This window comes from Chiroxiphia lanceolata, chromosome 11, assembly GCF_009829145.1.
Source record: "Chiroxiphia lanceolata isolate bChiLan1 chromosome 11, bChiLan1.pri, whole genome shotgun sequence".
Taxonomy (NCBI): Eukaryota; Metazoa; Chordata; class Aves; order Passeriformes; family Pipridae; genus Chiroxiphia; species Chiroxiphia lanceolata.
In genome coordinates, this window is record NC_045647.1 from 20075478 (window position 1) to 20088280 (window position 12803).

General features: G+C 52.9%; 1 protein-coding gene across 2 annotated transcripts; it reads left to right on the forward strand.

Annotated features, from left to right (window-relative positions):
- Positions 1-3415: 3415 nt before the first annotated feature.
- Positions 3416-5830, forward strand: LOC116792419. Of its 2 annotated transcripts, XM_032699325.1 has the most exons (6): positions 3416-3695; positions 4051-4122; positions 4210-4281; positions 4377-4463; positions 4886-5051; positions 5574-5830. In XM_032699325.1, exons 1-6 carry the CDS (start codon positions 3599-3601, stop codon positions 5758-5760), a joined length of 681 nt encoding a protein of 226 aa, XP_032555216.1. In that variant the 5' UTR covers positions 3416-3598; the 3' UTR covers positions 5761-5830. The 2 variants fall into 2 exon arrangements, with proteins under 2 accessions (XP_032555216.1, XP_032555217.1); XM_032699326.1 differs by lacking the exon at positions 4377-4463.
- The last annotated feature ends 6973 nt before the right edge of the window (positions 5831-12803 follow it).

A 12803-nucleotide genomic window follows, 5' to 3' on the forward strand; every position in this document is an offset into this window, starting at 1 on the left:
AGGAATTTTGGAAAGATGAGGACAAGGTAGCAGAGCAAATAGAACTGTGTAAAACCCAGCTGAAAATAAAAGGAGGAAATGGCAAAGGATTTGTTTGTGCAGTTTGGGGGGTTTGTTTATCTTGTGCACAAAAGGAAATCAAAACCTCCCCACCCCCAAAAAGATTGGAAATGTGGAATATACTCCATAGTAGGGTCTCAGACCTCTGTAACCTTAAAACAATTTTATCATGCTGCAACAGTAACAGCTTGAGCCAGTGCCTCTGAGGGGGGACCCTGAACAAAGAACACCCTGGGCTTTTATACCCTCATGGTGTAAGGGGTCTTCCTGCTGAGCCATGGGCTCCTGCTGTGTGTGAGTGTCCTGTCACCTGGCTGGTGTCACAGGGCCCCAGGTCTTCTGCTGAGCCCTCCCTCTCATACAGTCTTAGGGTCTGTCAAATTTGGCTTTTCACTCTGATGCACCATCAGAGCCACAAGAGCACATTGTCCTTGAGGATGTGAAAATCCCAGAACATTCCTGTTGCGTGACACCCCCAAAAGCAGACCAAGGGTCTGTACAGAGGTTGACTCATTTCCCTCTTCCCAGACATGCTGCACACATCAAAGCTGCTATTTCTGCTCCCTGGGCACAGTTCTGCTTCTGTTCCCCGTCTCTGGCTCGCACAGCACACCCAGATCCACACCATCCTTGCAGGGAGTAGGATGAACCACCTGTGAATAGAACTCTGGGTTATGTGAGGGAGCATCCCTTAAATCAGTCCACAGTTCACTTGAAATGTGCATCACTTGCTCATACTGCTGGTGCTCTCCTCCATCACCATGTATTAGGCTTGCTGGATTCAAGATGTTGCATCAAGTCCTATCTATGTGCCCATTGTGGCTTGGGCTGTTGCTGCTGCCCCTCGCTGAGCACAGGCTGGATCCAGTTGACTGATCTCTCATGGGCTCCTCATTTCTGTGTTACCACTCCACAGGTGATCCCATATCTATTAGTTCTTGGTTGCCTCAGTCCGAGGTTTAGTCGATTCCCCCCCAGTCCAAAAGTCCATGGCCAACAAAATCCCACAGCTCTGAGAAAACTTTATACCTGCTTTTTGTGACTGGACATGGGAGCTTAGTTATGGCCTCTCCTTCTTCTGGACCTATCATTCATTGCCCCTTTCCCAAAATGAAGCCTAAGTATTTAACCTTTCTTTTGACACAGCTGAGGTTTGGGTGGAGATGCAGCTGTTCCCTGTTTCCAGGGCAATATGTTTAGAACACAGGTGTTGTCATCTCAATTTGCTGATGACAAACGTCTGCATGAGCCAACTGTACAAGAAGGGATTCACCCAGCAATTTTATACCTCAGTTCCAGCGCATTCAGTGCCAGACTTCTCTGCAGACTCAACAGGCCTAACCTTCTACCTCCTGAAGGCCACAACAATTTGGGGTCTCTCCTAACGTGTGCAGGGGGCTGTGGTCCCTCACTTGGCTCACATGGATACTTTGGGGTCTCTCCTAAGGCGTGCAGGGGGCTGGGGTCCCTCGTGTGGCTCACAGGGATATTTTGGGGTCTCTCCTAAGGCGTGCAGGGAGCTGGGGTCCCTCGCCAGGCACACAGCAGGGTTAAACTTCAGGGGGTTTCTTGCTGTTCTTCGCACGCCCGGCACAGGAACGGGGCTGCTCTGGGTCGAGGCCGTGCCAAGCTGGGAGCAAATGTGCCGTCCCTGCTCTGTCTGGGATGCTGGAACAGCGGGCGGGCCCATCCCATCCCATCCCATCCCATCCCATCCCATCCCATCCCATCCCATCCCATCCCATCCCATCCCATCCCATCCCATCCCATCCCATCCCATCCCAGGGCCCTTCCCAGGGCAGTCTGGCCGGGCCAGGGACCCGCATGGCGAAGGGACCGCGGGGCAGCCTGACGAGCCGGGGGGAGGCACAACAAGGGGCCTCCTTGCTGAGCCCTTGGCTGGAGCCGAACACACACCCACAGCCCCGGTGCTTCGCCAGGGCACGGGAGGCACTGTGGGGGTACAGCTGAGCCCGTGGCTTCTCACACCAGCAGGAGCCTGGGCCTTATTGCAAAAATAAGAGAACCGCAGAAATACCCAGGAGACAGAAGAACTAACTAAAGAAATAAAGTTGTATTTGAATCAAAGGCACAGCTTGCTGAACAAATCTCACTGAGGTCTCTCAACTGGGTGGAGGTTGCAGCCTCTTTTATCCCCTTGGCCCCAGAACACCGATCTCCCCGTTTCTCCAGGGGCTAAGATACTCCGAGGTTACAGACTTCCCAACATGCCCACTGTATGTCCCCCATTCCATTCTTATGAAGTGTCTCTGAAGGCCCTGAAGGACAAACTATACATAATTCAAGATGGAGCTTCCAAAACCTTGGCTCCACCCTCCTGTTGCCTGTGATGTGCAGGGGTGGTTGTGCAGGCATTTTACAGTAACTGCCCTCAGTTTGTTCACCTGCAGAGCAAATGTCATAACATAGCAAAAAGTGGCTTCTTATTCACTGTTGTCATAGCCCAGATACTCGGACAGATGTTACAATTCCAATTACTTGGATCCAAAGCTGTCTGAAGTCAGCAAAGGATAAAGTGACAGTGGACACTGCTCAGTTCTTAGGGCAGAGGGAGTGGGAACAGAAAGCGCTCTCACAAATAAAGAGTTCCATGTTCACTACTGGTGTTTAATACATCCCTTTGCCTGCAGTAGAGCTTGTTATCTCTTTCCAAGGATGGCATTTCTCCGTTCCAGTCACTGGAAGCCCCTGGCTGCCGGAATGCAAATGCTATTGCGACCGCCAAGGGAACTGGGAGCCCAAGTTGCAATAGAGGGACACCCAGCCTTTTTCCTTTAATGTCGTGGCAGTCCAGTCTGCAAAGGATGAATTCCTTGCTGGTGTTGGCGAACCCTTGTGCTGGTACCAAGGTGCCATCCCTTGGATGGAGCAGGCAGGGAGGGATCACAGGCCCACGGTGCTGGGGTTTCTGCAGCTGCCCTGATTGCCTGCCTTGGGTTATTTTTATGAATTACGGTATCGAGTCCTTCCCTGTCTCAATATGGGCCACCCCCCAGCCCTGAGTGCACAGCACACACTCGGTGTCGGCGTGGCGGGGGAAGAGCTGGCAGCTGCTGCCGGCAAGAGCGGGAATCACCGACAGGAGTTGAATGTTGGAGCTGGCATTGATATTGCAGTAGAGCCATGAAACCTCTCACTTGTGCAATGTCATACAAATCAGTTCTCATGCCAACAAGTAGATTGGACGGAGCTGTGTGGCGGGATGTGCTCCCCTGGCTGGGAGGGCAGCTCCTGAGATTTGTCCTTACACAATCCCACCCAGACAGTGAGGTCACAGCAGGGCTGTGAAGTCACAGAGCCCCGTGGTCCCACAGCACCACAATGACTGACCACTCGGTCCTTCACCACAACTATTGTGACAGTGGCAGCAGAGTCGGTGACATTTGGACAGTGATTACGGACAGTGATTACCAGACAGAGATTGTACAGCAGCGGTGTCAGGACAGCGGTGTCAGGACAGCGGTGTCAGGACAGCGGCGGCAGCAGTAGCTGCCGGACGGTGTGAGGGCGAGGGGCCATGGCCCTTGCCCTCCGCCTCTTCCTCCTCCTCCTCCTGGCAGTGGCCCTGCACGCCAGGGCTGCCCAGGCTGCTCCGGTGCCAGCGCGGGGAGCAGGTGAGCCGGCGGCCTGGGGCACCTTTCCCGGCCAGCGGGCTCTTCTCCCCGGGAAGAGTCAGGGATGGTTTTCCCCAGGGCTTTAGCCAGGGTTTCCTGGGTGCGGGAGAAATCCCCGAGGGGCCCTCGGCTGCTCCAGCCGCTCCCCCAGGGATGTTGCACAGGGCCTGGAACGAGTGTGGAGAGCGGCCAGGAGCCAGCCCAGAGCTGACCAGGCCCCTCTGCAGCTCTGGCCATGTCAATTGACATCTGGCCCCCACGGTGCTCCCCGAGCCCCTGCAGTGCCACAGTTCTCTGAGGCAGGAGGGGATCCCAGCATGCAATGGAAACGGTTCCCATCTCTGTTTGTTTCTAGATGAGGACACTGGGAATGTTTCTCCTTTACATTGGCTGCGTGAAGTTTTGAAGCCATTTAGGCCTCCTGCAGGTAAGTCTCAATATCCCCTTAAAGAATAATAATTGACAACATGGCAAGAGCCAGATGACAAAATCTTCTCTGGCTGTTGAGTTACAGGGGTGTCCACAGGGAAGACTTTTCCAGGTCCTGTGCTGGTTCCTCCACACGAGCCCAACTCACATGGCAGGGGTGAGTAGTCTGTCCCTGCTGAGCTCACAGGCTGAGCTCTGGTTTTCTCTAATCCGTTTCAAATGGAACCACCTTCCATTTGGGTCCTCCAAAAGGCAAGAACCAACCTACAGGAGAGAAAAAGTCCTTTGATTCAAATGAAGTTCTGAAAGAAATCATGAAGGAACTGCAGAGAGGGCACAGTAGGTCTCTTTCCTCCAGCCTGAGCCGTGACACTCATCAGCTGGGGGCTTTAGACACACGTGTGGACACGCAGTGGCTGCACAGCAGGCAGGGACTCTGGTGTCTCCCGAGAGGGCCTGACTCCGTCCCCTTGGGCTGTGGGAGCTGTCCCGGGGCAGGGAGGGATGGGGCTGGCACTGCCTGCTGCAGGGATGGGTTGTGTGTGTGTCCCTCAAAGGAGCGACTGCTCAAGCAGCTCCGCTCCCCCCGGGCTCTCCTCCCGGCCTTCTGGGTTTGCTTTGGTGGGACAGCCTGTCCCCAGGGCTGGGAGCCTCCAGGCACCCGCACTGAGGGAAACAGAGAACGTCCTGGCTGTGTCCAATGTGCTGTCGGCTTAGCAGGGGTGCCCAGGAAGGGCTAACGCTCCAAATTGCTCCTGCAGATGCAGCCGGTGCCACAACACGTGCTCCAAAGATCCAGGAGAGCACTGGAAGAGATTTCTGTCAGGGAACACACTGTTTGATTGTGATAATGGCAAGCATGTTTGGTGGGCAGCTTGCCATCATGTTGAGCTGTGCTGGAATCTGGTACTGGAGGGTGAGAAAACGGTGAGTTGTTTGTTGATCTCCCCCTCAAACAGCTTCTTTTGAAGGCAGCTCATAGCCATGGAACATTCCCAGCCTGGCTGCTGTGGAGCGGCCAGTTAGTCCTTGACCAAAGAACTCTGCTGAGGGTTCTGCTGCTGTCCAGTGCTGTCCTGGCCTCTCAGCTGCTGGGCCCCTCCTGGGGAGCCCGCTGGGACTGGAGCCAGTGCTGGCTCCAACTGAGCCTGCCTGGCCAAGAGCAGCCCCAGGAGGACGGGCAGAGGCAAAGCACGGTGGGGAGGAGAAGGAGAGGGACGAGATTGCCCTTGGAAGGCAGACGTGCCCTGGTGCCCGCTCCTGCCCAGGGACCCTGCCCAGAGCCATCCCCCTGCTCGCTGGGGCCTTGAGGGGCAGGTGTCCACCGGGGCCAAGGTGTGCCAGCAGCTCCCCCGTGCTGCTGAGCCTTGCCAGCTCTGGGCCCTGCTGGGCAGCAGAGTCCCTGTGTCTGCCCTGCAGCTGGGCCTCAGCCACCTCCTCCCTCCACAGGCTCCTCTCTGCTCCTGCTCCAGCCCAGCCCAACACCTCGGTTAGGAAGAAGCAGATCTCTCATCTCAGCTCTCACACCCTATACCCAGCTATGCTGCCACAGCTTCAGAACCTCCAGGTCCAGGAGCCACCCAAACGAGCCCCTCTGCCCCTGAGCCCCCTGGCCCTGCACTCCAACCAGGTCTGAAGTTGGGCCCCCCACCAGGGTAGGGGTTGGCCCACCTCTTATGTACAAATAAAGAGAGTTTGAGCCCTCACCAAGTGTCCAGGTGGTCCCACCAGCAAAGCCCCAAGGCCCCAGCCCTGGCTGAGCTCCGTGCCCAGGCACAGCCGTGGATGCCCACGGTGTGGGCAGGCAGGAGCCAGGCTGGGGCTGGGGGAGCCTGTGGTGAGGGACCTTGGGCTGAGGGCACCTTCACTGCAGTGGGACCATCTGGGCCTGGTCTCTCAAATAGGATGCCCAGGAGAAGAGGGAAGCCATCAAGAGCATCACCAGGGGCACAGCCTGACAGTGTTAGGAGGCAAAGCAAAGGTCCTCACCAATTAAGACACCCTTGATGGGACCTAATTGATGGGCCATCACCAATCCTGGGTGCTGCACGGGGTCTCCTTGTCATCTCTCTGTTCAGAAGGTCCCTGAGATTAAGGTATCAGTGCTGAGCCCGGTGCTGGAAATCAGTGCACGTGCTCTCTTTAACCATCTTGGGCATTGTTCCATTCTCTCCACAACCATCAGTGGCTCAGACCACTTCTGCTTCTCGCATTTCACCCCTGGAATCACATGGTCTAAGGAATGCAACACCTATGGTTCCTTTGGAATGGCAGCACTGGAAGCATTCAATGCAAAGAGCTCTAGAGAGCACCAGCAATCCAGGGGCAACTACACACTTAATTTCCCAAGTCAAAACACTCAGTGCAGATGGGTTGCGGGTCGCCATAAGGCAGGTGGGGTTTTGGAGTCCCACTGTCTTAGTTTAACAAGATTACAACTTAGAAATTAAGAAACTTCAGGTGGAAGTGTGGTAAAGGGAAAACCCAGCTTTTTATTAACAAAATCTGAATAAACAACAAATGGTGCAATCAAAAACTTTCAGAAGAAACAAAACAAAGTCCCAGTTCCAGGGGTGGGGGAGAAAGCTGCGGCAACCCGGGGGTGGGGCAGGGAGAGGCAGGACTATTCTGGCCATACTCCGCAGAAATTAGCTGGTGGACTCCCAGAATTGCACACGGACGAAGATTCCTCCCAGACAAAAGGTGCCACAGAAGAAAGCTCTTGCTGCCCATGGAGTGCCCAGGCTGGCCCACCAACTGCACCTGAAACCCAAAGCTTAGAGGCTTTTTGTCCTGGGGATAAGGGCTGTTGTTGGCTTTGTTCATCCCTGCGCTGAAACTGCTGGTCCGATTCCCAAAATTGAATATGGACAAAGATTCCTCCCAGACCAAAGGTGCCACCACAGAAAGCTCTTGCTGCCCACGGAGTACCAAGAGTGGCCCACCAACTGCACATGAGAGATATAGGGTAAGGGCTTTCTTTCCAGTGTGGAACTGCCCTCATTTGGTTTTTGGAGCCCTGCGCTTAAACTGCCAGTCCAACTCCACAAAAATACAGAGCCACAGACCGACCTCACAGGCCACCAGAGAGAGCTGGGAGGGTGGCTGTGCCCTTCCTGCTCGTCCTGCCTGGGTGACCTGCCATCCCAACTGCCCTGCCACACCCTCACTGATGCACCATGCCCCTGTTTGCCACACTTGCAGTCGCTTGCACTCCCTGTATCAGTTTATATCGCCCAGAAATGACCTGGACTCCATTCCCCAACAGCTGATTAGGCCTTGCAAGACAGCTGGGCTCAGCTGGCAGCAGTTTCTCCCTGCAGTTTAAATCTCCCACAAACAACCTCAGCTCCACCCAACGGTGAGCTGATTAGGCCTCACAAGGCAGTTGGGCTGGGCTGGGCTGGGCTAAGCAAGGAGGAGCTTCTCCATGCAGTATAAATCTCCCACAAAGAAGCAGGGCTCCACCCCTGATCACCTCATAAGGCCTTGCAGGGTAGCTGGGCTGAGCTGCTCTGCTCAGATGCAAGGACAGAGAGCTCTTGCTGCTCGTGGAGTGCCCAGGCTGGCCCACCAACTGCACCAGAAAGCCAAAGGTCCCAGGCTTTCTTTCCTGGGGATAAGGGCTGTTGTTTGCAGCGGGCACAAGAGAAGAAAGGGAGATGTTTCGAAGACGGCGAGAGGTGTACGAAAGATGACAGAGACATTTGGGCACTTGCTGATGCCTTAAAACCTCGTAACTCCAGACAAGCTAAACCGACTTTGCTAAAGGACAGTTATAGAATTGTTAATGCATGGTTTGAAAAGCTTTGTACCCCAGTTTTATTGAATTCTAATATGTTTATTCCCTCATGTTTTATTCCTCTTTTCTGATTGGCTAGAATTTGCTGCATTGCAGTATTTCCTTATTTGGTATTGTTCCTCCCCTAAATGCCCTTACTTGGGTGTTTCTCCTCTCCTTTACCTTAATAAGGCCTGACCCCCTCCTACCCTTTCCATATATGGTGTGTCTCCACCCCCAGTTCTGGAACCTTCCCCATCCTACCCTATATAAGTGAGTCCCTGACAAGAATAAAGTGCGATAGCGCAGAGCAGCCTTCTACTTCGCTCGAACCCCTTTGTGCTGTCACGTGATCCTTTCCCCATTTTGGATCGTGGCAGCACCCCATTGTGACAGGCTCAGATGCTCCGTCTATCCTTGGCACAAATTACCTCAGGAGAGGGTATTTCAGGGACTGTAAAGGGCATCACTGGGCTTTTGGGACAGCTGCTGTGGAGACAGAGGAAATTAGACAGTTGAATACCTTGCCTGGCCTCTGACAGGACTGCTCTGCTGTGGGACTGCTGAGGGTTGAAGAACAAAGGATAACGATTGCTACCACAAGAGTGCAATGTCGGCAACACTGCATGAACTGGGATGCTGTGAACCCCGTTCACATCATCCATGAGATAATCCGTGAACGGGAGACCAGGGAGTGGTCAGCAAGATTCACTCCCCCTTTAATAGTCCTATATGGCCAGTGTGTAAGTCCAGTGGAGAGTGGAGACTGACAGTGGACTATTGTGGCCTGAATGAAATCACCCCACCACTGATGCCGCTGTGCTGGACATGCTGGAACTTCAGTATGAGCTGGAGTCCAAGGCAGCCACCACTGACACTGCTAATGAGTTCTGCTCCATCCCTTTGGCAGCAGAGTGCAGGCCACAGTTTGCTTTCACCTGGAGGGGCATCCAGTACACCTGGAACCGACTGTGTGGAAACACAGCCCCACCATTTGCCATGGACTGATCCAGACTGCACTGGAAAAGGGTGAGGCTCCAGGACACTTGAGTGACATCATCGTGTGGGGCAACACAGCAGAGGAAGTTTTTGAGAAAGGGGAGAAGCTAATCCAGATCCTCCTGAAAGCTAGTTTTGCCATAAAACAAAGTAAGGCCAAGGAACCTACCCAGAAAATTCAGTTCCTAGGAGCAAAAGGCAACAACCTGGATGTTGCCAGACCCCAATGGACATGGTCAACAAAAGAGCAGCTCTATCCCCACTGACCAGCAAGAAGGAAACACAGGCTTTCCTGAGCACTGCAGGTTTTTGTAGGATGCATATTCCAGAGTACAGTCAGATTGTGAGCCTGCTCTACTTTGTGCTATGGAAGAAGAACAATTTCAAGTGGGACCCTGAACAGCAACAAGCTTTTGAATAGATCAAACAAGAGATTGCTCATGCAGTAGCCCTTTGGTCAGTCAGGACAGGATAGGATGTGTAAAACGTGCTCTACACTGCAGCTGGGGACAATGGTCCATCCTGGAGTCTCTGGCAAAAAGTACCTGGGGAGACTTGAGGACAACCCTCAGGGTTCTGGAGTTGAGGATACAAAGTTTCCGAGGCCTGTTACACTCCAACTGAAAAAGAGATCCTGGTAGCTTTTGAAGGGGTTTGAGCCACTTCTTAAGTGATTGGCACGAAAGCACAGCTCCTCCTGGCACCCCAACTGCCAGTGCTGGGCTGGATGTTCAAAAGAAAGTCCCTTCCACACATCATGTCACTGATGCCATGTGGAGCAAGTGGATGGGTCTGATCACACAGCGAGCTTGGATAGGAAACCCCAATCGCCCAGAGATCTTGGAATTCATCACCAACTGGCCTGAAGGCCAAAATTTCAGACCATCATCAGAGAAGGGAGAGGAGCAGGTGCCACGTGCTGGGGAGGTCCCACCATATAATCAGCTACCAGGAAATGAAAGGTGACGCGCTCTCTTCACTGACAGTTCCCGCTGTATTGTAGGGGCACATCGAAAATGGAAAGCTGCTGCATGGAGTCCTACATGGCAGGTCACACAAACTATTCAGGGACAAGGCTGATCAAGTCAGGTTGCAGAGCTGAAAGCCATCCAGCTGACTCTAGATATCACTGAATGAGAGAAATGGTCAACACTCTACCTCTCCACCAACTTGTGGATGGTGGCAAACGCTCTGTAGGGATGGTTGGACCTACGGGAAAAGGCCAATTGGCAGCGCAGAGGGAAACCTGTCTGGGCTGCTGAATTGTGGCAAGAAATTATTGCCCGGGCAGAGCAGTTGGCTGTAAAAGTATGTCATGTAAATGCACAGGTACCCAAGAGTTGGGCTAATGAGGAGCATCACAACAAGGCACAGGTGGATCGGGCTGCCAAGATAAAAGTGTCTCAGGTAGATCTGGACTAGCAACACAAGGGTGAATTATTTCTGGCTCAGTGGGCCTATGACACCTCAGGTCATCAGGGAAGAGATACAACATCCAGACGGGTGGACTTAACCATGGACACTCTCTCCCAGGTTATCCATGGGAGTGTGAAACGTGTTGTGATCAAGCAGGGCCAAGTGGGTGAAGCCCCTGTGGGATGGGGGATGATGGTCAAAATGAAAATATGAGGAGGCTGGGCAGATCAATCATAGGACACTCCCCAAACCTGCCAAGGCAAGTACTATGTGCTGACAATGGTGGAAACAACACTGGATGGCTGGAGACACACCCTGTGCCTCACACCACTGCCTGGAACACCATCCTGGGCCTGGAAAAACAAGTCCCGTGGCAACACAGCACTCCAGAAAGACTTGAGTCGGACAGTGGGACTCATTTCAAAAACAGCCTCATAGACACTTGTGCTAGAGAGCAGGGGATAGAGTGGGTGAATCATATTCCCTGTCATGCACCAGCCTCAGGGAAAGTTGAATGTTGCAATGGACTGTTAAAAACCACATTGAAGGCAATGGGCAGTGGGACCTTCAAACATTAGGATCTGAATTTAGCAAAGGCCACCTGGTTGGTTAACACTGGATGCTCTACCAATTAAGCTCTGCCAATCAGAGCCCTTACATACCTTAGAAGGAGATAAAGTCCCTGTGGTGCATATGAAGAATGTGTTAGGGAAGACAGTTTGGATTACTCTTGCTGCAAGCAAAGGCAAACCCCTCCATGGGACTGTTTTTGCTCAAGGACCTGGCTGCACTTGGTGGGTAATGCAGAGGGATGGGCAAACATGACATGAACCTCAAGGGGATGTGATTTTGGGTGAGAACTGTCTGTAACGTTGAATTGCATATATAATACTGGTTGCTGAATCACACTGGCACTGTATCCCATAACTGCCATGGACAATGAGGACAGACTGCTCCAGTTACACCAGTCATGACTAAATGAACTCAACACACATCTTGGGGGATGGTCAGTGACCAGTGAAATAACACCTGTGCTTCTGAATAGTTATGTGTATGTGTATCTATCTATCTATCTATCTATATATACACAGTTATAAAAGGATTAATTTTGGCATGAAGATTATGGTATAGAACAAGGAGTGGATTATGTCGTGGTTACAGAGATAGGAGGTGGGCATTAGCACTATGTGGGTGTGACCAAACTGTATATTCTGCACCAACTATATCATCATTGGAGGACGTGGTTCCAGCAGGGAATGCCAAGGTGCCGGAAGAAGAACGTTTTTTCATTCCTGCCTCGGTCGCTGAAGGCGTGGACTGTCCCTCTAAACTCTGCGGGCAGAAGTGGAAGGGTGGCCTTTCTCTTGCCAGACTTGCTCAGGAGAGGGAGGGCCAGGGCTGCAGCTGCCACCTGCCACTGCTGCAATTGCCCCAGAGCCATCAGAGCCACTCCGTGAGTCCCAGGAGCTGTTGGAGCCACTCTGTGAGTCGCACGAGCTGTTGGAGCTGTTTTGTGACTCCCACGAGCTGTTGGAGCTGCTCCATCAGTCCCAGGAGCCATCGGAGCTGCTCCATTCTCCCACGAGCCATCAGAGCCACTCCCTCAGTCCCAGGAGCTGTTGGAGCTGCTCCCTCAGTCCCAGGAGCTGTTGGAGCTGCTCCATCAGTCCCAGGAGCCATCAGAGCCACTCCGTCAGTCCCAGGAGCTGTTGGAGCTGCTCCATCAGCCCCAGGAGCTATTGGAGCTGTTCTGTGAGTCCTACCTGTTGTAGCTGCTTCTCAAGCCCTGCCACAGGTCAGAGCCTCCCCAAATCCGAAAACAAACGTCACCACTACTGCAGGGATCGTCACCGCCACAGGCACCATCGGACCCAGTGTCTCTGCAGCGTAAGTCCTTTCAGACAAAATACTTTCCCAAGTTTTGCTTTACCCCTCTTCCCCATTATTTGTCTGGCTGGGGGAGGGTGTTAAACTGCAGAAACTCATTTGCCACATTGATTTCTTTCTTCTCCCAGGCCACGTGAGGTGAAAAATGAGAAGGAGCGCTCTTGTTTTTTTATCCTGGGGTCCAGGCAGGAAAACTACACCGGATGCTCTCTTCAGGGAGCAGGTTTTTTTTGTTCGGTGGTGGATACTCCTGTTTGTGGGTAAACCAATCCCTTTGTACTGTTCTGTTTACTGCAAGTTTTTCTTGTAAAAATTCTGTAAATGCGTGTAAAATTGAGATTTCCATAATTTTATTTTCCCATTGTCTCTCCTAGTGTCTCTCCTCCTGCCAGAAGGGGGAAGAGGAGGGGGTGGACATCCTCAGTGGGGTTAACCTTTTTTTAACCCTGGATTATTTAAACCACCAAAGAGGTCTAGGACCACATGGTCCTGCTGCAATAGATGTGCCCTCAGCCCAAGGACCCTCACCATGAGCTCTCCCAGCCCCTCAGGGCCCTACTCCTGGTCACAGGAGCCCCAGCCCGGCTCCTGCCTGC